Source organism: Hyla sarda, chromosome 11 (genome assembly GCF_029499605.1).
Source record: "Hyla sarda isolate aHylSar1 chromosome 11, aHylSar1.hap1, whole genome shotgun sequence".
NCBI classification, from domain to species: Eukaryota; Metazoa; Chordata; class Amphibia; order Anura; family Hylidae; genus Hyla; species Hyla sarda.
Window position 1 is genome coordinate 73,378,659 of NC_079199.1, and position 25,209 is coordinate 73,403,867.

General features: G+C 41.3%; 1 protein-coding gene across 1 annotated transcript in view; it reads left to right on the forward strand.

Annotated features, from left to right (window-relative positions):
* SRP54 (signal recognition particle 54) overlaps positions 1-25,209 on the forward strand; it is a 118,617-nt gene that overhangs the window by 63,550 nt on the left and 29,858 nt on the right. Inside the window, exons 10-12 of the mRNA XM_056545308.1 lie at positions 3,927-4,027; positions 4,569-4,655; positions 19,071-19,144. Of these exons, the coding sequence (XP_056401283.1) occupies positions 3,927-4,027; positions 4,569-4,655; positions 19,071-19,144 (262 nt within the window). The remainder of the gene's footprint in view (positions 1-3,926; positions 4,028-4,568; positions 4,656-19,070; positions 19,145-25,209) is intronic.

Below are 25,209 nucleotides of genomic sequence, written 5' to 3' on the forward strand. Positions count from 1 at the left end.
CATAACACTTTCTCTTATGAAATCGTCAACTTCACGTTTGTATGTCCATGTTGGATCCCCTCTCAATTTTACATATACATTAGAATCTGATAACTGCAACATAGCTTCTTCCATATAATACTGGCGATTCATCACTATAATGATCTCTCCCTTTTCCGCCCTCTTCACTACAAGGGAGGGGTCATTGCAGATAGAATCGAGAGCATATTTCTCTTCCTTAGATAAATTTGATTGAACACACATTCCCTGATCCCATTTTCCTCTATTTCATTTAACACTAGTTGAGTAAATGCATGTAACGAAGCGTTTTTTTTTAGCTCTGGGTCAAAAGAGGTTTTTTGCAGGGCGACTGGGATTTCACTCCCCGTCGCTCTGCGATCCAACCACCCACAATCAGATAAATACGTTTTCATGCAGATATTTTAGCAAAATCCATAAAAATCAATTTTAGTATCAGTTAGAATTTTCATATATCTGTACAAAACCCAATCCGCGATTTAGGACTTTAAGTTCTATATTGGATAGTTTATGTGAAATATTTTCCACTATGCTTTTGTTTTTGCTGGTCTTCTTCTTTTCTTTCTTCCTATCTAGTCGTCTTTTTCTGATTGTGTTGTTGTGTGGGATCAAGCAGACCAGAGAAGATCGCCGATTACACTTTTCAGTGCTATGCATAGGCATGGCACTGATAAGTATTAGCAATCTAATGATTGCTATAGATAGCCCCCCCCTGTGGGGACTAAAGTGTAAAATAAATGTTAAAAAAAAAGTGTAAACTTCCTCCCTCAATAAAATTTAAATTACCCTTTATCCTCATTTTAATAAAAAAAAAAACTAAAAAAATATAAACATTTGGTATCTTCACGTGCAAAAATGTCCAAACTATACTGTTGATAACGTACATTGAATGGCGTAAACGTTAAAGTCAAAAATTTCTGCTTTTTGGTCACACCAGTGCAAAAAATTGGGGGAGATTTATCAAAACCTGTCCAGAGGAAAAGTTGCTGAGTTGCCCATAGCAACCTATCAGATCGCTTCTTTCATTTTTAAAAAGGCCTCTGAAAAATGAAAGTGATCTGATTGGTTGCTATGGGCAACTCAGCAACTTTTCCTCTGGACAAGTTTTGATCTCCCCATTGTGTTTTGTTTACATTTCCTTACACACACATTTTTTTTTGGGGGGGTTTGCCATACAATTTAGGGTAAAATGAGTGATGTTATTACGAAGTACAATTGGTTGCACAAAATACAAGCCCTCATATAAGTCTGTGAATGGAAATTATGGATTTTAGAAGGCTAGGAGGAAAAATCGGAAAAGCTAAAATAAAATTAGCCTGGCCGTTAAGGCGTGCCTGTCAGATCACCCAAAATTAACAACTGTTATATGTTGCTCAGTATTTCATTCTGATCATGTACATTAACTTTTATGTGTCTATGACCTATATTTCTCTCAGAATTTGCTTTATTTCTGAATTACCATAATGTTGTCGACCAGAAGCAGGGGAGCGGGTCCCTTCCTTTTTCTCAGGTGACAACCACTTTCCCTCCCTCACTCTGCTCTGGAAGGAGCATCTGTAACCCTTTCCTTTCTGGTTTTATGCTATACACACATACACACACACACACACACACACACACACAGTGTGCTTACAGCTTCTGAAAAACTACAGCTCTCAGCATGCCCACACATTCTTTGAGTTGTACTTTTACAACAGCTGGAGGCATATGATTGTTAAAATTCTAATTTACAGCAGAGTTGCTGTGGGCTGTGTTCCTCCTACTGTTGCAAAATTACAACTCCCAGCATGCCCACACATCATTTGGCTGTGCAGGCATGCTGAGAGTTGTAGTTTTGCAACAGCTGAGGCATATGATTGTAGTCCCCCTGGATTAGAGACCCACAAACACACTGGCCCTCATTTACTATGGCAAACCCGACATGTTTTGTCAGGTTGTGCGCCAGATTCTGTTGCATTGCGCCAGAAATTCGGTCTGTGCCAGAATTGGAAAAACCCCGACTAACTCTCCATTTTGCGAAGAAAACCTGGGAAGGGGCGTGGCTGCTGGGAAAAGGGGTCGTGGTCTCCGAAAAGGGGCGCGTTCCTGACATTTTCACAAAAAAACAACATATTTACTAAGGTTTCCACATAAAATGTGGTGGATTTCAGCTGAGGAAAACCAGACAGATCAGAGCATGTGTAAAAAAGCAAAGTGTAGGGAAAGTGGAAAATGTAGGGAAACCTTAGTAAATACTGTGGAAAATAAATTATAGGGAATTAAAACCCACAAAGAAACCTACACTCCACTCTTAGTAAATGAGGGCCACTGACTTTATTCATACACATGCACATTACCTAGACAACACTGATTTACACACATACATATATATCCACTCACACATATATACATGCAGAGACACTTACTTTTTAAACAAAAAATCCTCCATTCAGTCCCCATCTTTCATCATCTGCTCACAGGCAGCAGTGTACACCCGCCCTTCCCCCTTCTCTTCACACGAGGAGACTGTGAAGTAAACACGGACAGTGAGAGAGCCGATAACAGCAGCTTTAGATCTGAAGAACCTATCAATCATGAAGTGGGTCCATGACATAGGTGATGACTAGTGGACAATGCCACTCTGGTATGTATCCCAGGAGGCCGTTTTTTGACTGCCTTTTTTCAGTATGAAATACTGAAATTTTTTTTATGAAAGCAATTGCAAAGCCCGTTGGTTTTGCATGCTTTACAACAAATTAAAAGTTTTTATATCTGACAGTGCCCATTAATGGCCAAAATGTTCTGTGACCTTAAGGGGTTAAAGGGGTACTTAGGTGGAAAACTATTTATTATTATTATTATTAATAATTATTATGAATTATTATTATAAAATTATATATATATATATATATATATATATATATATATATATATATAATATTCAGATAGCAAGGAGGAGCAGCACACCAGGGCTGCAAAGGTGTAGCGGGTGCAAGCGGGCCCAATCGCAGCCCGGGTCACTGGCAGCAGCAGTGATGTATAGTAGAATAAAGTGTCCCGCAGCACTCCAGTAGTGATCAAAATAGGTTTATTACCTCAAGGTAAGATACAACGTTTCGACCGTCACCACGGTCTTTTTCAAGCATGCTTGAAAAAGACCGTGGTGACGGTCGAAACGTTGTATCTTACCTTATATATATCTCAACTGGTGCCAGAAAGTAAAACAGATTTGTACATTACTTCTATTTAAAAATCTTAAAGGGGTATTCTGGCCAAAGAAATCTTAACACCTATCCAAAGGATAGGGGATAAGATGTCTGATCGCGTATGGGGACCCTTAGTGGTGAGATTTTCAAAGGCAGTTTTCTTTAATACAATGTGAAAAAAAACTATGGAGTATATTAGAAAAATTGTTGTACAACATATAAAAAGTTTTTATATCTGACAGTGCCCATGTAAGAAGCTTTGGGTTTTGGCTTGAGGACTGTAAAATTTTGCTTTAGGTCTTACCTGAAAGCGTGTTCTTACTGAGCATTTTAGATGTCTCATTCTTATGTTGGGAGTGTGTTCACCCTAGAGACTCCTATAAGGTGTCATAGCAGCATGTTTACTTTAATTATGGCTTTTCTTTATTCTATGTGGACTACCAGGTACTTTGTATATTTTGTTTTGGTATGATTAAAAAAATGTGTGATAAAAGATAATTAAGGCTCGCAAAAAAACATGAATATATATATATATATATATATATATATATATATATATGTATATATATATATATATATATATATATATATATATATAAATATATATATATATATATATATATAAATATATATAAATATATATATATATATATATAATATATGTATATGGGTCTAAAAACTCTCTGAATGCATTGTACATCTCTTTTTTTATTTTTTGTTTAGTGTTGCTGCTACAAAGAGTCCAATTATTTTCATTGGAACTGGAGAACACATTGATGACTTCGAGCCATTTAAGACACAGCCTTTTATCAGCAAACTCCTTGGTAAATTTTTTTTTTAATGGAAACATTTTATAGTGTTATATTTCAATTTGTTGGAAATAATCTTGCTAGATCAACAAATATGAACGTGCTAAGTGCTATAACATTTAGGTTTTATTTTTCTTTATTTTACCATGTGTTCTTGGTAATGTTTTTAATGTCCTGTTTTAAGATGTGCAGTAAATACGGTAAATGATTGAGCCCTTCTACATGTGGTCCCTGCCTTGCCTCTTATACCTTTAGCTATAGTTTACCTGTCCTATGTATTAAAGACAGCTAGCGTATTTTCTATGTAGTACTACAATTTTATCTGCACTGACCTCTAAAGGCTGACAACTTACCTGACAATAATGGCTGTTAACCACAGATTTCAGAAGCCAGACCACAGCCTATGTTAATCACACCAGCTTAATTTTTACAAATATTGGCCACTGTGACACAACCCCTTTTTGATAGCTAGGTAGCTTTGGTGTGTATCTGTTTTCCTGTTTCATTGCATTACATGTTTGGTGTTGTAGTTTTCTAAATGTTCTGTTTCATTCAGGAATGGGAGATATTGAAGGATTGATTGATAAAGTGAATGAGTTGAAGTTGGATGACAATGAGGCTCTGATAGAGAAATTGAAACACGGTAAGCAAAATCCTAATGTATGTATCTTTTTAAAGATTAAAAAACTGTATATATGAATAATTCACACATTCACATGTAAGGTTCAAAATAACCACAGACTACTCCTTATTCAACAAGGTATGAAGTGTTTTTTTTACATTTAGCTGCTTAATTAGTCGGGTACCTTTTTTTTTTTTTTTTTTTTTTTTTTTTTTAATCCTATAAGGACAAAGCCCATTTTGCCCTTAGAACACAGTTTTTTATTTAGGCATTTTCATGATTTCTTCCTCACTTTTACACAGTGCACTTTACAGTAAACCTGAAATGTTATCTTAATTCTTTGAGCAATACAAAAGAGACCCATATTTAGTTTTTTGTTTTTTTTTTAGTTTTTTTTTATGTGCTTTGTTCTACTTTTTGAAAGTCTCAAACTTTTAACAGTATGCCTAAAATTGGCTTATTTTGACCTCTAGAAAAACTTTTTTTTTTTTCCCCCAAGGGACTATTTTAGCAATCATTAGAGAACATTGAATAATGCCTCTGTCAAGCCTTTAAATGGGCACTGTCATGAAAAGTTATTTTTGATATGTTGTAGTACTTAAGTACTACAACATATCTCTAATATACTTTTATAAAAAAAAAAAAAAAGCTTTTAAAACATTTTAAAAGCAATTTGAAATTCGGCCACTAGGGGTTGCCCTCCTAGTGGCCGAATGCAGTGCGGAGTGACGTCACTGCAAAATTCCGACTGATTCCGGCAGGGCATCAGTCGGAATTTTGCGCAGACGCAGTAACATCCAGGCCTGCGCATCGGCTCCCCGCACTTGCCGACGGCCCTGCTGCAAGGTGCGGGGGGCTGCTGCAAGGTGCGGGGGGTTGGGTGTTACTCGCTGAGCGGCAGGCAGAGGCTCCCCCGCACCCGTCCCTCCCGCATCGGCTCCCGGCTCACTCCTGGGTGCCTCCAGTTGTTTTACCACTACAACTCCCAGCATGCCCTGACAGCCAATAGATGTCAGAGCATGCTGGGAGTTGTAGTGGTGAAACAGCTGTCTGTGACACTCCGCCTCCAAAACTCACTGCACACATAGGGCTGCCGCCGGAAAGCCCTGTGTGTATAGAGTGCGAGGAATACGCAGCGTATTTCCCGCTGCTGCCATAAATTTTGCGCAGCGTCAAATACGCTGCGTATACACCCTGTGGGAATGCACCCTTAGTGCTATTTTTAAAATAGTAAAAAATAAATAAAAAATAAAGGCAGGGAGGGTGTTAGGGATAGAAGGGCAATAGGCAGGGACAGAAAAAAAAAAAAAAAAAAAACATGATGGTGGGAGCTACCCTTTAAACCAGTTTGACCCCTGTAGTTATGTTGCAGGGGTGCACATCATGCAGGGGGACTGTCATTGTGGCATCTTAGGTGCCGCGATCAGTGTTGATCATCACAACTAAGCGGTTAATGACAGGTATCGGCGAGGTTGCTGAATTCAGTCATTGACTGTAAATGCACAGCTGCTGATGGCTCATTTGCTTGCTTCAGTATCGAGGCACCAGGACATACATTTATGCCCAATTGTCGTTAAGGTTTTTCTTGCGTTTCTTATTTTCTATTTTACTATCTATATATTTAAACATCTCGCAGTTTACATTCTCTTGAAAATCTAATGAGCCTTAAGCCAGCAGTGACCCTGTATTCATGGAAACTATTATGACTTTCACAAGCAATGACGGGGGGCATCATTAGATTAAATCTTTTGGGGTTTAGCCCCTAATAAAGAGACAAGTGCCCCCAATGTCGGCTGCTAAGTAAGTCCATGCAAGCAGGGTGCCTGCATCTGTTGCAAAAATACAACTCCCAGCACGCCCAGGCAACATCTGTAGGCACCCTGCTTGGGAAATTCTGCCAAACACTCAGTGATCTCAGCCTGCTGTCTCAGCCCCTCCCCTGCTGTGCTTGTGATATCATACGGCGGGGGTGGGGGGGGAAGCTTGTTTGGGTAAGAGAAGGGGGAAAACATGAGGCAGTCTGTGCAGCAGAAGAAAAGACTATTACTGGCAATCAGGTTACAAGGTTAAAAAAGTCTGGCCTCTGTTATCACTGCATATATATCCTCTACTGTAACATCACTGTGAATTACCCCTGTACTGTGACATCACTGTGCGCATTATCCCTCTACTGTGACATTACCGTGCGTATTACCCCTGTAGTGTGACATTGGTGTGTATTTTAAACCCTTCATGGGGACATCACTGCATATAAACTCTGTACTGTGGTGTCACTGCATATTAACCCTGTACTGTGACATCACTGTGTTAAACCCTGTACTGTGGTGCCACCATGCAAAATATCCCTGTACAGTACAGGGATGCTGTACGCAGTGACATTATAGTACAATATTAACATGCACAATGACATCTCAGTACAGGGTAAATATGCACAGAGTGACTTCACAGTACAGGGATAATATACACAGTGACGTCACAGTACAGTATGTTGACTTGTCTTGTACTTATTAAGCATGATAGAACACAGTGGGCCCATGCCCCAGTAGTTTTAGGTCTCTAGCCATGCCCCTGACCTACACAGTGACACATGTGAGGGGCACAAAAATGTTGGGCAAAGTATCTGTCAAAAATGCTTTCTGAGCTTCTTATCAATTTCTTACCTCCTTTCAGCCTGAGCTGACAGGAGGCATATCATGGAGTCTCAGCTACTATTAATTAGCAGCCATGCCTGCATGTAAAGTTACCTTAAATTATGCTGAGGTAACCCCCTTGAGGACAGAGCCATTTTTCATTTTTGCACCTTCTCTACTTCTAAAAATCATAACTTTTTAATTTTCCACCTTGTTTTTTTTTTTTTTTTGCGCCACCAATTTTACTTTGTACTACGGTCTAATTTTACAGCGAAACCAGAAAAACAATTAGGCAAAATTGGAAAAAAAGACGCCATTTTGTAAATTTTGGGGGCTTCTGATTTTAAGCAGTGCACTTTTCGGTAAAAATTATACCTTATATATATTCTGTAGGTTCATACGATTAGAATGATACCCAACTGCGGGGCGTGGCCTGGAAGCGCATGGCGGCGAACGCTTGACTTGTGAGTTCCATCTGACTCCCGTTTTCTAGCGGCACTCACTGGCTATAATTTGCCCTAACTGCTTCTCCCTGTACTGCCAGCGGTCCCTGATTGTGCTGTAGCATGGCTCCCACGAAAAAGGGGAAGAAAAGCCCAATAAAACTGACTGTTCTTTCCTGCTGCCAACTCACAAGATGGTGCTGGCGGCCTGCCCGCTGCCGGCGTGGATATCTCTCCTGCACATGGCAGCTCTCCGACTTCCAGGGTGGCGCACTCCCCGAGCGGGGCCTTCTCTCTGAGCTCTGCCCGCTCTGCTCCTTCCAACTGACCACTGCACTCCCTGCCAGCTTCACCGGTGGACTTACCTGCTTCCCAGCGACCTTCTGTAGCTACGGAGTCCTTGCCTCGGGGTCTGTCTCCAGCTCTCACAGAAGCGGCCCTGCTAGCCGTGGCCATGGACCTGACCTCCACCATCAGAAGTGAGATCAGAGCAGCGGTGTCCAGCGTCCAGCAGGATCTTCTCTCACTTAGGTCCCGCACCTCCCACGTTGAGACTAAAATGGGTGAACTTACCTCTGCCCACAACACGGTGGTGGACAGCATTACCGCTCTGGAGAAAGAAGTGGCGGCTCTTTGTTCTAAACTAGCCGACATGGAGGACCGAACAACCTCCGGATCGGTGGCATTCCAGAGGATGTTAAGACTGAAGACCTTGCTGGGTTTGTGACCGACTACTTTTCAGCCTTTCTTCCTTTGGCCTCCACACACGACCTACTGCTCGACCGCTACTGTTTCTCTTCCCGCCCCCCCCCCCCCCCCCCCCATCATGGGTTTTCAAATTGCCTCATTGAATGTTCAGCGTCTCAATTCCCCTTACAAGAGGTCTCTTGTATGGGCTGAAGCCAAGCATTGAGGGACAGATCGTCTATGCCTGCAAGAGACTCACCTGTTGGAACTCGATTCCTCCAGGCTGCATCATAAAGCTTTCCCTCGTGTTTTCTTCGCTCATGCTTTGCCCTCGCTATTAAAATCTCTATTGCAGTCTCAGATGTAGTGGTGGAGGCGGACAGTGGCGGCAGATATGTTATTTTGCATTGCTCACTCAACTCTGTTGCGTATACTCTAGTGGTGGTGTATGCTCCGAATAGCAAACAGCATGCCTTTATTAAACATGTGCTAAATAGGGCGGCGAGCTCCAGTGCTGCTCCTAGTCTTCTGATGGTGGGCGATTTTAATGCTACGTTGTGGCAGTCTATGGACTCCACCTCCTCGTTACATTGCCCTGGACCTACCCCCATTTTTCACACAATTTTTTTGTAGGGAGTTGTTTGTCTGGAGAGGTCACCATCCTAGCAGCCGTGACTTTACCTATTTTTCACATCCTCACTCGCACAGATTTTTTCCTAGTTAATAATCTTTTACTCCACTCTGTTTCTAAATCCCAGACTCGCACTATTACCTGGTCCGACCGCGTACCTATTACGATTACTATAGAGGAACACTTTTCATCCCCGAGGACATCGCTGTGACGTGCTAGCCCATATGGCCTTCAACATCCAACTTACCTCCCTAAATTGCAGGATGCCTTAGCGTCCTTTTTTTGATCATAATCTCTTTATACAATCTTTCCACCTCTGATTCCCCTAATCTGCCTAATCTCAACTCCATTTCTGACATTCTGAACTCTATTTTGCTCCCTACCCTTTCTGCTGCAGATTGTGATTCCCTTTCTCTTCCATTTTCCTCTTTAGAGGTGCTTAATGCGATAGGGGCGTTGAACGCCAAGTCCCCGAGCCCTGACTGTCTAGATAAGGATTTTTGTAAATTGCACGTGCCTAATTGCTCCCCATCTCACCACCCTTTTCAATCCCATAGCCAGCACCGGTTCCGTCCCAGTAGAAATGTTGGAAGCGGTGATGGTTACGCTCCCTAAACCTGGTAAACCACCCACAGTGCCCCCCAACTTCTGACCAATTTCCCTATTGAATAAAGATATCAAGCTGTACGCCAAATTGTGGGCTAACCGCATTGCTGAAATTCTACTTACTCTAGTACATGGGGATCAGGTGGGATTTGTCAAAGGCTGTCAATCTGCTGACGGCACCAGGCGAATTCTAATTGTCCTTGCAGCAGCCCACCGGAGTAGAACGCCTTCTCTGCTCCTTTCGCTGGATGCGGAGAAGGCGTTCGACCGAGTGCACTGGGGGTTTCTACGGGCTGTCCTGGCTAAATTTGCTTTACCTCCCTCGATCATCCTGGCCTTAATGACTCTATACACATCTCCCTCCGCAAAAGTTTTTACCTCCTGGAGCTTTATCATCACCCTTCCGTATCTGTAACGGAACATGTCAGGGGTGTCTCCCCCCCCCCCCTTCTATTCACCCTAATTATGGAACCCTTTTTTGAAGGAATAGAAAGCGACCCTCTGATAACGGGGATAGGGGTTGGAGGAGTTGAGCACAAAATTTGCCTCTTCGCTGATGACTTCTGATCGCATTGGCTCACCCTATTGTTTCTCTACCTCATGTACTTTCTCTCATTGATCTCTTAATGCTGCTAGTCTTTACAAACTAAACATTTCTAAATCCACTATCCTCCTTCTACAACTGGAACATGCTGACATACACACCCTCTGAGTGTTATCCTTTTCAATGGGCTACTACTGGTATCACATATCTAGGTATCTTCCTCACCCCTACTCCTGCTACTCTTTTCTCTTTGATATCTCGGGAAAGCTGGGTAGTCAGTTTAGATAGATTCAAACAATTCTCGCACATACCCTTGTCTTGGTCCGGATGCATAGCTGTAGCAAAAATGTATCTCTTGCCTTTTATACTGTACTTGTTCCGCAACCTTCCTGTTAAAATCCCTTTGGTATCCATTAGATGACTTCAGACGCAATTTATGTGATTTATTTGGCAGGGAAAACGTGCGAGAGTGTCGGCCAGATTGCTGTACCTCCCTACCAAGCTGGACGGCTTTGGTTTTCCTGACTTACTTAGCTACTATAGAGCAGCGCACCTTGTTTGTCTCCATCATTGGTGGAAGTCCGACTCAGAGGCCCTATGGCTCGACATGGAGGCAAATATAGTAGAAGTACCCTCCTTGCACCTACTACTTTGGAAAGTAGCGATCACCAAAACCCCTATTCTCACCCTGAGTCCTTCTATTTCTGCTAGCCTTGACGTCTGGCTTTTTGCCTTATCGTCCCGTCTTCAGTCCCTGATTTCCTTTTCTTCCACTCCGCTTTCTGTCCTTACTATCCTCCTTCCTCATGTTTCTTTGTCTGAGTGGACTGAAAAAGGTATCTTCTATCTGGGGGATATTTGTAGCCAGGGGGACCTCCTATCCTTTGATGTCATCAGAGCAAAGTTTGATATCTGCACAAGACTTCTATAAGGATCTCCAGTTACGTCGTCTTCTTTCATATCACACCTGGCCTGATGAGGGAGACACATTGTACACATCATACTTTACTAAACATGAAGGTATAAGGGAGGGGTTTCAGTAGCCTACTGTTCCTTACAATGTATGTCTGTACCTAAATCATCCTGGGAAAGGGACCTAGGTGTTCCTATTAGTGAGGAGGAAAGGTCATTTATTTATTTATTCCTTACCCTTTCAGCTCTCTAAATCCTCGTGGAAGATATTGTATAGATGGTACTATACCCCTGACCATTTGTCCTACATATACCCTACTGCTAACCCAACTTGTTGGAGATGTAGCACTCAAATGGAAACTGTCTTCCATGTCTGGTGGACTCGTCCAAAAATTGTTCCATTCTGGCAGACTGTTTTTGAAATTCTGTCGCTAACCTTTCACTTTCCGTTACAACGGAGTCCAGACAAAGCTTTTATCTCCATCCACCTTCAGGATCTCCCCGAGAACTCTCGCACTATTGCCTTTCATGTGCTTACCTTTGCATGTACCCTCATTGCCTCCTTGTGTAAAACGGATGAGGTCCTGGACGTCCCCCACCTAGTGGCTAAAGTGGACTTTTCCTGCTCCATGGAAAGACTGGTGGCAGCTCGCACTGGGAAAAAAACTTAAATTCCTTCAATGTTGGGACAAATGGTTGAACTCTGGGTTTAGCAACTCCACCTGACCCTGTCCTTTATAAGTCTGGAAGATTGAGATTTCATCTGTCTTTAGGATTTTGATTCTCTCTCGCTCTCTCGCTCTCTCGCTTTCCCTCTCTCTCTCCCCTCCCTTCCCCGCCTTCACCCTTTGCGCTCCCCCCCCCCCATTTCTGCTCTTCGTCTTTCCATTCCCCCTTATATCCTGTTTGCTTTATATTGTATATTGCTGTTTTGTTAAATGGGCATTGCTGTGCCTAGATTTACATGCTATTCTTTCTTTCGATTTCAATAAAAAGAATTTTGGATAAAAAAAAAAAGATACTCAACTTATATAGGTTTAATTTTGTTTTACTTGTTGTAAAATAAAGTTAGCTTTTTGTACGCAAATTTGAATGTTTAAAACTGTAGATATACGCAATTTTAGATGCCTCAGGAATTTTTTTACGTGTATGCCATTGACCGTGCAGTTTAATTAACATTATATTTTTATAGTTCGGACGCGGCGATACCACATATGTGTGTTTATTTTTGTTTACATATTTTATTTTTGTAAATGGAAAAAGGGGATAGTTGTAACTTTTATTAGGGAAGGAGTTAAATCACATTTATTTGTTTATATTTTTACACCATTTTTTAGTCTCCATACAGGACTATTACATGCAATCTTCTGATTGCGTACACTGTTCAATGCCATGTCATCGGCATGGAGCAGCAGATTGCAGATCTGACAGAGAGGAGGCAGATATGCCCCCCCCCCTCTCAGTTGTTTGGGATGCCGCGATTTCACAGCGACTGTCCCGAACAGCCCCACTCAGCTGCTGGGATACTTTTACTTTCACTTTGGACGCGGTGATGAACTGTGATTGCTGCTTCTAAGGGGGTAATGCCAGGCATCACCGCGATTGTTAATGTCCGGCATTAGACATGGGTCCCAGCAGCAAATAGCCGCAAGAGCGACCCGCTATGACCCGCGCTCGGCTCCTTAGCGTGCGTCATAGAAGGGGAACGGGACTAGCTGCGCCATACCGGGTGGCCCTTAGCTGATTCCTGTAGCTGAGGGCTGCCGCTAATACCCAGCATGCAGTGATCACCGCGGCCAGCTATTAAATCCAAATTAATCTTATAAAATGTAATTGTGCCAACCCAAAGTTTCAAGATTACATGTTTGACCGCACAGTGAATTGTGTTAAAAAAAATAAACCACCTCACATTTGCATTTTTTTCTCTCAATTTTACCTCACAATTTTTGGAGCATAGGTCATGGAAAAATGAAGACATAAAGTACAATTGGTCCTGCAAAAAACACTTAGCCTTATATGGGTGTGTAGATAAAAAAAAAAAAGTTATGGCTATTAAAGGGAGAGGAAAAAAAATTAAAGGACATAAATTGCTTTGATCCTTAAGGGGTTAAACTGTATTGTTGTTTTCCAAAACCCTGAGCACAGGTCAGGGTAAGTTGTTTTGTTTTTTGTCTTGTCCACAGGTCTCTCTGCTGACACCTGATGCCCGTATCAGGAACTATCCAGAGCAGGAGAAAATACCCATATCAAACCTATGCTGCTCTGGACAGTTCCTGACATAGACAGAGGTGTCAGCAGAAAGCACTGTGGACAAGACAAAAAAGTAATTAAAAAAGAATAGATTTTTCCTCTGTAGCATATAGCTAATAAGTAGTGTAAAGGTAAGTGTGTTTTTTTTTTTTTTTTTTTTATAGAAGTAATTTACAAATCTGTGTACTCAAGTAGAAAACAGACATGGTGCACATCTACGGTCTTGCACAATGATCCAATTGCTTCTCAGCATAATTTCAAAAACTAACAGGTTGTTAGTATATGCGTTTTGATCAAAAATTACAAAGCCCACTCGCCACGTCAAAGCCACCTATTTAGATTGGGTCCCTAACGTCCCTAGTATAAAATGGCGTAGCGTTCCCCCACAGGGGGAACGACCCAAATTTACAGATCTGTTTAACTTTCTGGCACCAGTTCATTTAAAAAAAAATTTAAATAAAAGGTTTTCCACCAGAGTACCCCTTTAAGGCCTCAAGTTGGAGTTAATTTGGACCTACTTTCAGATAATTTAGAGCACATATAAGATGCATAATCAAACTGGAGCGAGGCGGAGACTTAAATAATTAGTTTTGTTGTTAAAGACCCCCACTGAGCGCTAGGATCAGAACCCAGACCTCAACTGATCAAAACTATTGCCATGTTTATATGACTTGTTAAGTTGTTGTGTTTTTTTTTTTTTTAACTCTTTAATGTTGTTCTGTTCTAAGAATTTCTTAGTCATAACAATTTGTCTAAGCCATTGTTGAAGCACTAAACTGTCTTTACTGTGAAGTTCCTGAGGAAGACCTTTACACAGATTAACTGTGTGTGTGTATGTGCATACACATACATACACTTTTAAGGGAGAGTTGTGTCCTTTTGGTAAAGCAGAAGGAAGAGCATTTCCATCATGAGCAAGTTTCAGTGGATAGAAGGCAGGAGAATGTAGGGTGCAGGAATGAGAGAGAGAGAGAGAGAGAGAGAGAGAGAGCGAGCCTTGCTGGTGGTCAGGCATAAGAAAGGGAGTTATTGCAGGTGGACAATGTTAGGGTAGGGTGTCACTGGGACAGGAAATGTAAGGAGCCATGCTGGGGCGCTGAGAATAAGATGTCAGTCATGATGGGAACTAACAAAAGGAAGTCATGCTGGGGCCATGAGTGAGTTGGGAAAATAGGAAGACGTGGGGGAACTATACTGTGGACTAGGAAAGACTTGGGGAGCTATGATGTGTAGCCATGTTGGAGACCAGAAAGATGGGAAGCCATGTTGGGGACGAAGAATAAGAAGGGAGCCATGCTGGTGACAGGTGAAATGGGAAAAGACGGGGCATTCCCTTGTGTAGATTTTCAGTAAAGGTGTGGGCCCAATCACCACACCAAATGTGAGGTACTAACCTTAGGGAGTTGTACGGGTATAGGCACAACTCTACTGTAGGCAAAAAAAAAGGTGGGAGATTCTGCTGCACTCTGACCCCAATCGGTAGGTAACAGAAACCGAATCACGAAGCAACAAGAGGAAAAATAGGGTTCACAGAGGAGTTGCTGAATGGACAGTAAATAGATTACCCCAGACAATGCACAGGACAAAAATCTTTACTGAGAATATTAATAGGACAACACATTTTGGCACAAAGCTGCGCCTTCCTCAGGTCCAACAAATACAGCTGATATTGAGTCCTGACATGTGTGCCTGTGCAGCTGGAAGAGCATCTATAGAGACTAGACCCTCCCTTCTGCACAAGCCCACATGTAAGAACTTAATAGACACACAAATCAGAACTCAATATCAGCTACATAGATGGACCTGAGGAAGGCACAAGTTTGTGCTGAAACACGTAGTCCATTTACTATTCTCATTAAAGGGGTACACCGGTGGAAACCTTTTATTTTTTATATATATATTTTTTTTAAATTGGTGCCAGAAAGTTAAACAGATTTGTAAATTACTTCTATTAAAAAATCTTAATCCTTACAGTACTTATTAGCTGCTGAATACTACAGAGGAAATTCTTTTCTTTTTGGAACACAGAGCTCTCTGTTGACATCTCTGTCCATTTCAAGAACTGTCCATAGTAGGAGAAAATCCTCATAGCAAACATATGCTGCTCTGGACAGTCCCTAAAATGGACAGAGATGTCGGCAGAGAGCACTGTGTTCCAAAAAGAATTTCCTCTGCAGTATTCAGCAGCTAATAAGTACTGGAAGGATTAAGATTTTTTAATAGAAGTAATTTACAAATATGAATTCGAGTAGAATACAGACATAGCGCACATCTACAATCTTGTATAATGATCTGATTGCTTCTCAGCACAATATCAAAAACTAACAGGTTGTTAGTATACATTTTTGATCAAAAAGTACAAGCCCACTCGCCACGTCAAGGCCACCTATTTAGAGTGGGTCCCTAACGTCCCGAGCATAAAATGGCGTAGCACCAGGCGGCCTCCCAGTCTGACTGGGAGAGTATGGTAAGTGAGCTATTACATCCCTGTTCACACTGGTGTGGTGCTGTGCGGTGTCCGTTGCTGCCGTGGCGCCGTGTCTGCGGGAGGGTGCGGCCCATAGACTGGTTTGAGTGGCATTGGGGCTGCTCTGCCAGTGGGTTGTTCCCCCCCCCCCCCTGTGGGCATTGGCGTCACGGTGGTGGTGGTCGCCGCCCGGTGCTGCGCCATTTTATGCTAGGGACGTTAGGGACCCACTCTGGATAGGTGGCCTTGACGTGGCGAGTGGGCTTGTACTTTTTGATCAAAAATGTATACTAACAACCTGTTAGTTTTTGATATTATGCTGAGAAGCAATCAGATCATTATACAAGATTGTAGATGTGCACCATGTCTGTTTTTCTACCCTAATTTACAAATATGTTTTAACTTTCTGGCACCAGTTGATTAAAAAAAAAAAAAAAGTTTGCCACCGGTGTACCCCTTTAATGAGATTAGTAAATGGACTACGTGTTGCAGCACAAACCTGTGCCTTCCTCAGGTCCATCTATGTAGCTGATATTGAGTCCTGATGTGTGTGTCTATTATGTTCTTACATGTGAGCTTGTGCAGCAGGGAGGGTCTAATCTCTCTAGATGCTCTTCCAGCTGCACAGGCACACATGTCAGGACTCAATATCAGCTGTATTTGTTGGACCTGAGGAAGGCACAGCTTTGTGCCAAAACGTGGAGTACCCCTTTTAAATCTTGGTTAAGACTTGACCTGAGCTAGGGAGCCATTTTTGTGTGCAGGAAAAAGATATGGTCCCATATTAAGATGGGGTGCAAAGATGACATGAGTTAGAGGGTGTATCGTTCTTGGGACCAGTAATTCAACACATGAAAAATGTTAATTTTTTTTTTCTTTTTGGCTCATTCATCGTTCTTTGCATTCTGAATTATTTTTGTCTTTATTAGACACTCTTTAACCCCTTAAGGACCCAGTGTTTTTCAGTTTTTGCACTTTCGTTTTTTCCTCCTTACCTTTAAATCATAATTCTTTCAATTTTGCACCTAAAAATCCATATGATGGCTTATTTTTTGCACCACCAATTCTTCTTTGTAATAACATCAGTCATTTTTCCTAAAAATCTACGGCGAAATGGAAAAAAAAATCATTGTGCGACAAAATTTAAGAAAAAAACTAAATTTTGTAAATTTTGGGGGCTTCAGTTTCTACACAGTACATTTTTCAGTAAAATTTACACCTTCTCTTAATTCTGTAGGGCCATGTGGTTAAAATGATACCCTACTTACATAGGTTTGGTTTTGTCGTACTTCTGATAAAAATCATAACTACATGCAGGAAAATTTATACTTTTAAAATTGTCATCTTCTGACCCCTATAACTTTTAAATTTTTCTGCAGTGATCTGAAATTTTTAGCAGTACCATTTTTGTATTGATCGGATAGTGACCAAAAATTGGACTTTGGAATTTTTTTGCGCATGCAGTTTAATGATATATTATATATTTTTATATATTTTTCTGACCTGACATTTCCGCATGCATCGATACTACAAAGTGATTCAAACTTTCATTAGGGAAGGGGTTAAATGATCTTTTAACTTAAAAAAAAAATAAAAAATTTCACTTTTTTTTTTTAATGCAATGTTATAGCTCCCACTGCACACACTGATCTTTTACAATGATCAGTGGTTTCTCATAGGAATCCATGAATCCATGATTCTGCCGCTTGACTGCTCATGCCTGTACCTCAGGCATTGAGCAGTCATTCGGTGATCGAACACCAGGAGGCAGGAAAGGGGACCCTCCTCTTGTCCTACAGCTCTTGGGGACACTGCGATTTCACCGCGGCAGTCCTGAACAGCCCCCTATGCTAACCGGCAGCAGTTTAGTTTCACTTTAGACACTTAGATCAACTTTTAATGCCGCATCTAAAGGGTTAATAGCACGCAACACCACGATCAGTGCCGTGCGCTATAAGCCAGGGGTCCCGGCCGCTGTAGGAGGCCGGGCCCGACATGCTATAGAACGGGAGCGGACTCGGGACGTACAGGTGCGCCCTGGGTCCTCAAGAGGCTAACTAGCATTCTGTATATTTTCTTTTTGAGGAACACCTCTATACAAAACCACTTTTTAGCACAAATTCGGTTGTTCAGTCCAAAGTGTTTTTTTCTGTATGTTGAAAGAATATTTTTACTTGTGTTGTTTTTTTATTTTATTTACTCACTAGTAGGTTGGTTAGGCGGGATCGCATGGTTAGCATTCTGATGTTCACACTTGAATCACGCTGTAAGCATTTAAACAGCATTTCCTTTTGACCAATTAACTAACAGGGACACTTTGTTTAAGGGAACTCATGAACTCCTCTGTCCCTAATTGCCCCCCCCCCCCAAATCTGTTCCTGACTGCCACATTTTCTTTTTTTTTCTAAAACCCCTTTTCTTACCTTTTTATATGATCAGTTGCCTGCCCATTCCCCTGTCGTCTGTGAGAGGAAGGGGAGTGGCCCAGCAGGCCTGACTTCAGCTGAAGCCTGTCTGGGCTCACTTTCGCCCTTCCTCTTGCGAGTACTGGGGGGGGGGTTCTAGATCTGTTGGGCACTGCTGCAGGCAAGTAATCGGGGGGGGGGGAGACATTGCACTGTGGACGTCTTGTAATCCCTGGGTGTGTTTTTGCGCTGCGGCAGGCTTGTAATCTCGGCGGGCAGTGGGTGCGAAGACCTTGAGCTGCGGCCAACTTATACTCACTAATCACGGGGGGTTGCAATTGTTGACTGGCGCTGCTGGCAGCAGAGTTGAGTTTAACAGGCACAGCAGCTGTTCGACCTACTGTGCACAGTGCTCTCTCCCAGGGAGCTGCGCTGAGTTCGTCTGTGTCCCGGCTACAGTCTGAGATTTCGGACTCATGCTGCCAGGCTGGCATGAATCTGAAATCTATCAGCCGGGTCTTGTAGGGAGACCCCTACTGGTCATTTATTTCAAAGTGGAAAAATAAATAAAAGCATATTTTTTAATAACATGCAATTGGAAAGTCATTCTGCATACATTATACATATCTATAATATATCAAAAGTTTTTTGGGTGAAAGGTACTCTAACATACACTGCCGTATGATTGTATTTGGAGTGACAAATACAATACTAAGTGCATTTTTTATCTGGCCTCCAAAACTCTATTTGCATATGGTTGATCTTTATAACCTTCACTTAACCTAGTCACATGTAATTGTAGCATTTTAAAATCTGAAGTACATTTTCATTTGATTTTGTTGTTTTTGTTTATATTTTCAGGTCAGTTCACACTTAGAGACATGTATGAACAGTTTCAAAATATCATGAAAATGGGTCCATTTAGCCAGATTTTGGTAAGTGTTTTGTTCCAGAACTACTGTCTAGTATGACAGTTGTAGCCATTTTGGTCAGTATTTGGTCCTTATTTTGTTCAGCTATTTTTGATAAAGATTTAGAAAGATTTGTACCTTTTTTCCTGTATTTTGACCAAATCCTGGCTTTTACTAAAATGCTAAAATTAGGACCAAATGCTGTTTGTAAACCTAGCTTGTGTACTACCAGTGTTTATTAATACCCTCAGCAAAATTTACAAGCTTGCATGTTAAGACAGGGCCCCCTCAGACATTAACTTTGTCTATACTTAGTTACATAGTTTGTAAGATTGAAAAAAGAAAGGTAGAAAAGCATCCATCGAGTTCATCTTACTCGAATTGCGATAATTGTGGATTGCAATATGTCGATTTAGCCCTTTGCAAAATTTTGCGATTATCTAAACACAACTGTGAGGAGAAACAGTGGGCCGCACAATGGTGGGGTTGGGCAGCACCGCACGGGAGCCGACATCTAGGTGAAACAAGGGAGCAGAGCCTGCCTCCGGCGGCAAGCTTAGCTCCCGTGCAGCGCAGCCCAGCTCAGCCCTTTCAGTGTGCGGCCGACTGTCTCTCCTCCCAGCAGTGCTTGGCCCTCGGAGGAGGTTAACCCCACCACAGCCGGCTGCCATTAACAAAAGGCCCAGCCTTTTGTAAATTTTTTTTTATAAAGTGATCAAAAATTCCCATCAAAACAAAAAGGAACCAATAAAAACTACAGATCATGGAGCAAAAAACAATCCCTCATACATCCCTGTATACAAAAAATAAGAACGTTATAGGGGTCAGAATGGGTCAAATTTAAGCATACTACTTTTTGTACAAAAATTTTAAAAGTAGTAATATAAAATAAAACATGTAAATTGGGTATGATTGTAATCGTATGGACCTACAGAATTAAGAGAATGAATCATTGTGAAAAGTGCACTGCATAGAATCAAATTCCTCCCCCCTCCCCCCCCCCCCCAAAAAAAAAAACTAAAGTTGCTAATTTGCGGGATTCTGTGATAAAATGAGCGAAGTCATTATAAAGTACAGTTGGTGGTGTATAAAACAAGCCCTCATATGGGTCTGCAGGTGGAAAATTAGGAGTTATGGTCCTATAAGGAAGTCACCCACTCCTTGTGCTCCCTCCCACACGGCTGCTCTGCACCATAGAGCAACGCAACAGCACTGGAGAGTACGCGGACTACACTATGCCAGGCACATGAAATGCGGAGGAATTAGACCTCCTTCCCATTTCATATCCAATACCTTCTATTTTATTTTCAGTCAATGAACATGAAATTGGGAGGGGGAGTTGGCTATATGAAATGAGGGGATTTGACATAATAAATAAGAATAGGAAGGATTTGACAAGTTGTAATATCGCAATCGCATATCGAAATTGCAATATTTACCTCCATAATCGCAATTGCACAATTTCCCCAAGCCATGCAGACCTACTCTGTAGTATACAGCATCTGAAGGATTAAGATTACTAGAAGGTTTAAGATTTTTATATTAATATGTAATTTACAGATCTGTTTAACTTTCTGGGACCAGTTGATTTATAAAAACAAAAAACTTTTTTTTTTGTCTTTAACCCGGAGGTTTACAGTAAGCATCCGGCTGCAAGTTTGAGTTGCGGCAAATTTTCTGCCGCAGCTCAAGCCGCCAGCGAGAAACTACTGTGAACCCCTGCCCATGTGACTGTACCCTAAAAACACTACACTACACTAACACAAAATAAAATAAAAAGTAAAAAACACTACATATACACATACCCCTACACAGCCCCCCTCCCCTCCCCAATAAAAATGAAAAACGTCTGGTACGCCACTGTTTCCAGAACGGAGCCTCCAGCTGTTGCAAAACAACTCCCAGTATTGCCAGATAGCCACTGACTGTCTAGGCATGCTGGGAGTTTTACAACAGCTGGAGGCACCCTGTTTGGGAATCACTGGCGTAGAATACCCCTATGTCCACCCCTATGCAAATCCCTAAATCAGGCCTCAAATGCGCATGGCGCTCTCACTTTGGAGCCCTGTCGTATTTCAAGGCAACAGTTTAGGGCCACATATGGGGTATCGCCGTACTCGGGAGAAATTGTGTTACAAATTTTGGGGGGTATTTTCTGCTATTACCCTTTTTAAAAATGTTAAATTTTTGGGAAAAGAAGCATTTTAGGTAAAAAAAAAAAAAATTTTTTTTTTACATATACAAAAGTCATGAAACACCTGTAGGGTATTAAGGTTCACATTACCCCTTGTTACGTTCCCCGAGGGGTCTAGTTTCTAAAATGGTATGCCATGTGTTTTTTTTTTTTTTTTTTTGCTGTTCTGGCACCATAGGGGCTTCCTAAATGCGGCATGCCCCCAGAGCAAAATTTGCTTTCAAAAAGCCAAATGTGACTCCTTCTCTTATGAGACCTGTAGTGCGCCAGCAGAGCACTTTTCACCCCCATATGGGGTGTTTTCTGAATCGGCAGAAATTGGGCTACAAATTTTGGGGGGTATTTTTTGCTATTACCTTTTTTAAAAATGTAAAATTTTTGGGAAACCAAGCATTTTAGGTAAAAAATTTTTTTTTTTTTTTTACATATGCAAAAGTCGTGAATCACCTGTGGGTTATTAAGGTTCACTTTACCCCTTGTTACATTCCCTGAGGGGTCTAGTTTCCAAAATGGTATGCCATGTGTTTTTTTTTTTTTTTGCTGTCCTGGCACCATAGGGGCTTCCTAAAAGTGACATGCCCCCCAAAAACCATTTGTCGCTCCTTCCCTTCTGAGCCCTCTACTGCGCCCGCCGAATAATTAACATAGACATATGAGGTATGTCCTTACTCGAGAGAAATTGGGTTTCAAATACAAGTAAACATTTTCTCCTTTTTACCCCTTGCAAAAATTCAAAAATTGGGTCTACAAGAACATGCGAGTGTAAAAAATGAAGATTTTGAATTTTCTCCTTCACTTTGCTGCTATTCCTGTGAAACACCTAAAGGGTTAATACACTTACTGAATGTCATTTTGAATACTTTGGGGGGTGTAGTTTTTATAATGGGGTCTTTTATGGGGTATTTCTAATATGAAGACCCTTCAAATCCACTTCAAAACTGAACTGGTCCCTGAAAAATTGTGAGTTTGAAAATGTTGTGGAAAATTGCTGCTGAACTTTGAAGCCCTCTGGTGTCTTCCAAAAGTAAAAACTCATAAATTTTATGATGCTAACATAAAGTAGACATATTGTATATGTGAACCCCAAAATTTTTTATTTTGAATATCCATTTTCCTTACAAGCAGAGAGCTTCACAGTTAGAAAAATTCAAAATTTTCATTTTTTTCATCAAATTTGGGGATTTTTCACAAAGAAAGGATGCAAGTTACCATAAAATTTTACCACTAAGTTAAAGTAGAATATGTCACGAAAAAACAATCTCGGAATCAGAATTAAAACTAAAAGCATTCCAGAGTTATTAATGTTTAAAGTGACAGTGGTCGGATTTGCAAAAAACGCTCTGGTCCTTAAGGTGTAAAATGGCCTGGTCCTTAAGGGGTTAAAGCTTAAAAAGGAAAAAATTGTTTTTTGGTTAATCTAATACATAAACAGTAAAATAGTTAAAGACAGGGGTGTGGAAATATGAAAAAAAACTACTTGTCCAAGGGACTAAAGCGGAACACAATATACTTGTCCCTCAAGAAAATCCACTTGTCCTGGTAGATGAAATAATTTCAACCAAAATAGTACGATCCCCCCTCCCCCCCCACTAGACCACAAGGGATGATTATAAGACCCCTTTAGACACTGCTGTCAACTTAGACAGCGGTGATCTAATGGTTTAATAGCGGCCACGGAGATCGCAGCATGCCAGGATATTAGCGGCAGGAGAGCTGTAGCTCCTTTTACACCCGAGGCAAGCCCCCCCCCCCCCCCCCCCCATCTGACCCCCATAACTCCAATTTTTCCATATACAGGGATGAGGGTAATCTTACGTGCCGTGATCTGTAGTTTTTATCTGAACTTTTATTAGGAAAGGGGCTTATTCACATATGTACGCACTTTTTAAAATATTGTAATCACTATTTTTCAGTCTTCATAGGGACTTATACACGGAGTCTTTTAATTGGGGAACAGTGAACGCCGCTGTGTTACTGGGCGGGGGTGGGGGTGTTCTGCTTCTGCAGTTTGTGTGGTGCATTTTATTTACTCTAATTTATGCATCAGAAAATGCTGGAAGTTGCACTTAGTTACTAGATAACTACAACTGCCAGCATGCCCTGATACAGCCTATGGTTGTGTGGGTGTTGCAGCATGTTGCACTGTATAGTAGTACAGTTAAGGTTATTGTGGAACATGCTGGGAGTTGTAGTTATGGTTCGTGTCAGCTGTAGAGCCATAGTCTGTGTCAAGGAATACTGGGAATTACAGTTAGTAACTACAACACCCAGCATGCCCTGATACAGCTTATGGCTATGCAGCTGACCCGAACCAAAACTACTACTCCCAGCATGTTACACTTTATAGTTGTACAGTTTAGGTTACGGTGTAACATGCTCGAAGTTATATTTTTAATTCTGGCGTTTTTGCGTGCATCCGTGGGGCTCTTGGTCGGCGGGTGAGTATGAAGGGCTGGGATTCTGGGGGTGCGGGTGGCCAGAAGCCACTAAAAATAAAAAATTAGATGGCACAACTGGCAGCAGCACTTGTCAGTCCGCCCATGTACAAAACATACATACATACACATATCATATCATACATACACATATACATACACCGGCCACTGCCCCCTATATTATACATTACATACATACATCATACATAGACACATCATACATACATACATACATACATACACTGGCCACTGCCCCCTATATTATACAGTATATACATACATCATACATAGACACATCATACATACACCGGCCACTGCCCCCTATATTATACAGTATATACATACATCATACATAGACACATCATACATACACCGACCACTGCCCCCTATATTATACATACAGACACATCATACATACATACGTCGGCCACTGCCCCTATATTATACAGTATATACATACATCATATATAGACACATACATACATACACCGGCCACTGCCCCCTATATTATACATTATAAACATACATACAGACACATCATACATACATACACCGGCCACTGTCCCGTATATTATACAGTATGTACATACATCATACATACATAGGCCACTGCCCCCTATATTATACAGTATATACATACATAGACACATCATACATACACCGGCCACTGCCCCCTATATTTTACAGTATATACATACATCATACATAGACACATCATACATGCATACACCGGCCACTGCCCCCTATATTATACAGTATATACATACATCATACATAGACACAACATACATGCATACATACATCGGCCACTGCCCCTATATTATACAGTATATACATACATCATACATACATCATCGGCCACTGCCCCTATATTATACAGTATGTACATACATAGACACTATCATACATACACCGGCCACTGCCCCCTATATTATACATAACACACACACACACATCATACATAGACACATCATACATATACAAACACCGGCCACTGCCCCTATATTGTACAGTATATACATACATCATACATAGACACAACATACATGCATGCATGCATACATACACTGGCCACTGCCCCCTATATTATACAGTATGTACATACATAGACAAATCATACATACATACACCGGCCACTGCCCCTATATTATACATAACATGCATACACACACACACACACATCATACATAGACACATCATACATATACATACACCGGCCACTGCCCCTATATTATACATTACATACATCCATCAGACATAAAGACACATCATACAGACACCCGCCGCTGCTCCCCATCATACATTACATGCACACACACAGACATCATAAACACATAAATACAAATGACACATACACCATACATATGCACACATCATACATACACTGGCCGCTGATACACCCCCCCAATATCATACATTACATACATATACAACCACCCTGCCACCTGCATGCTCGGCCT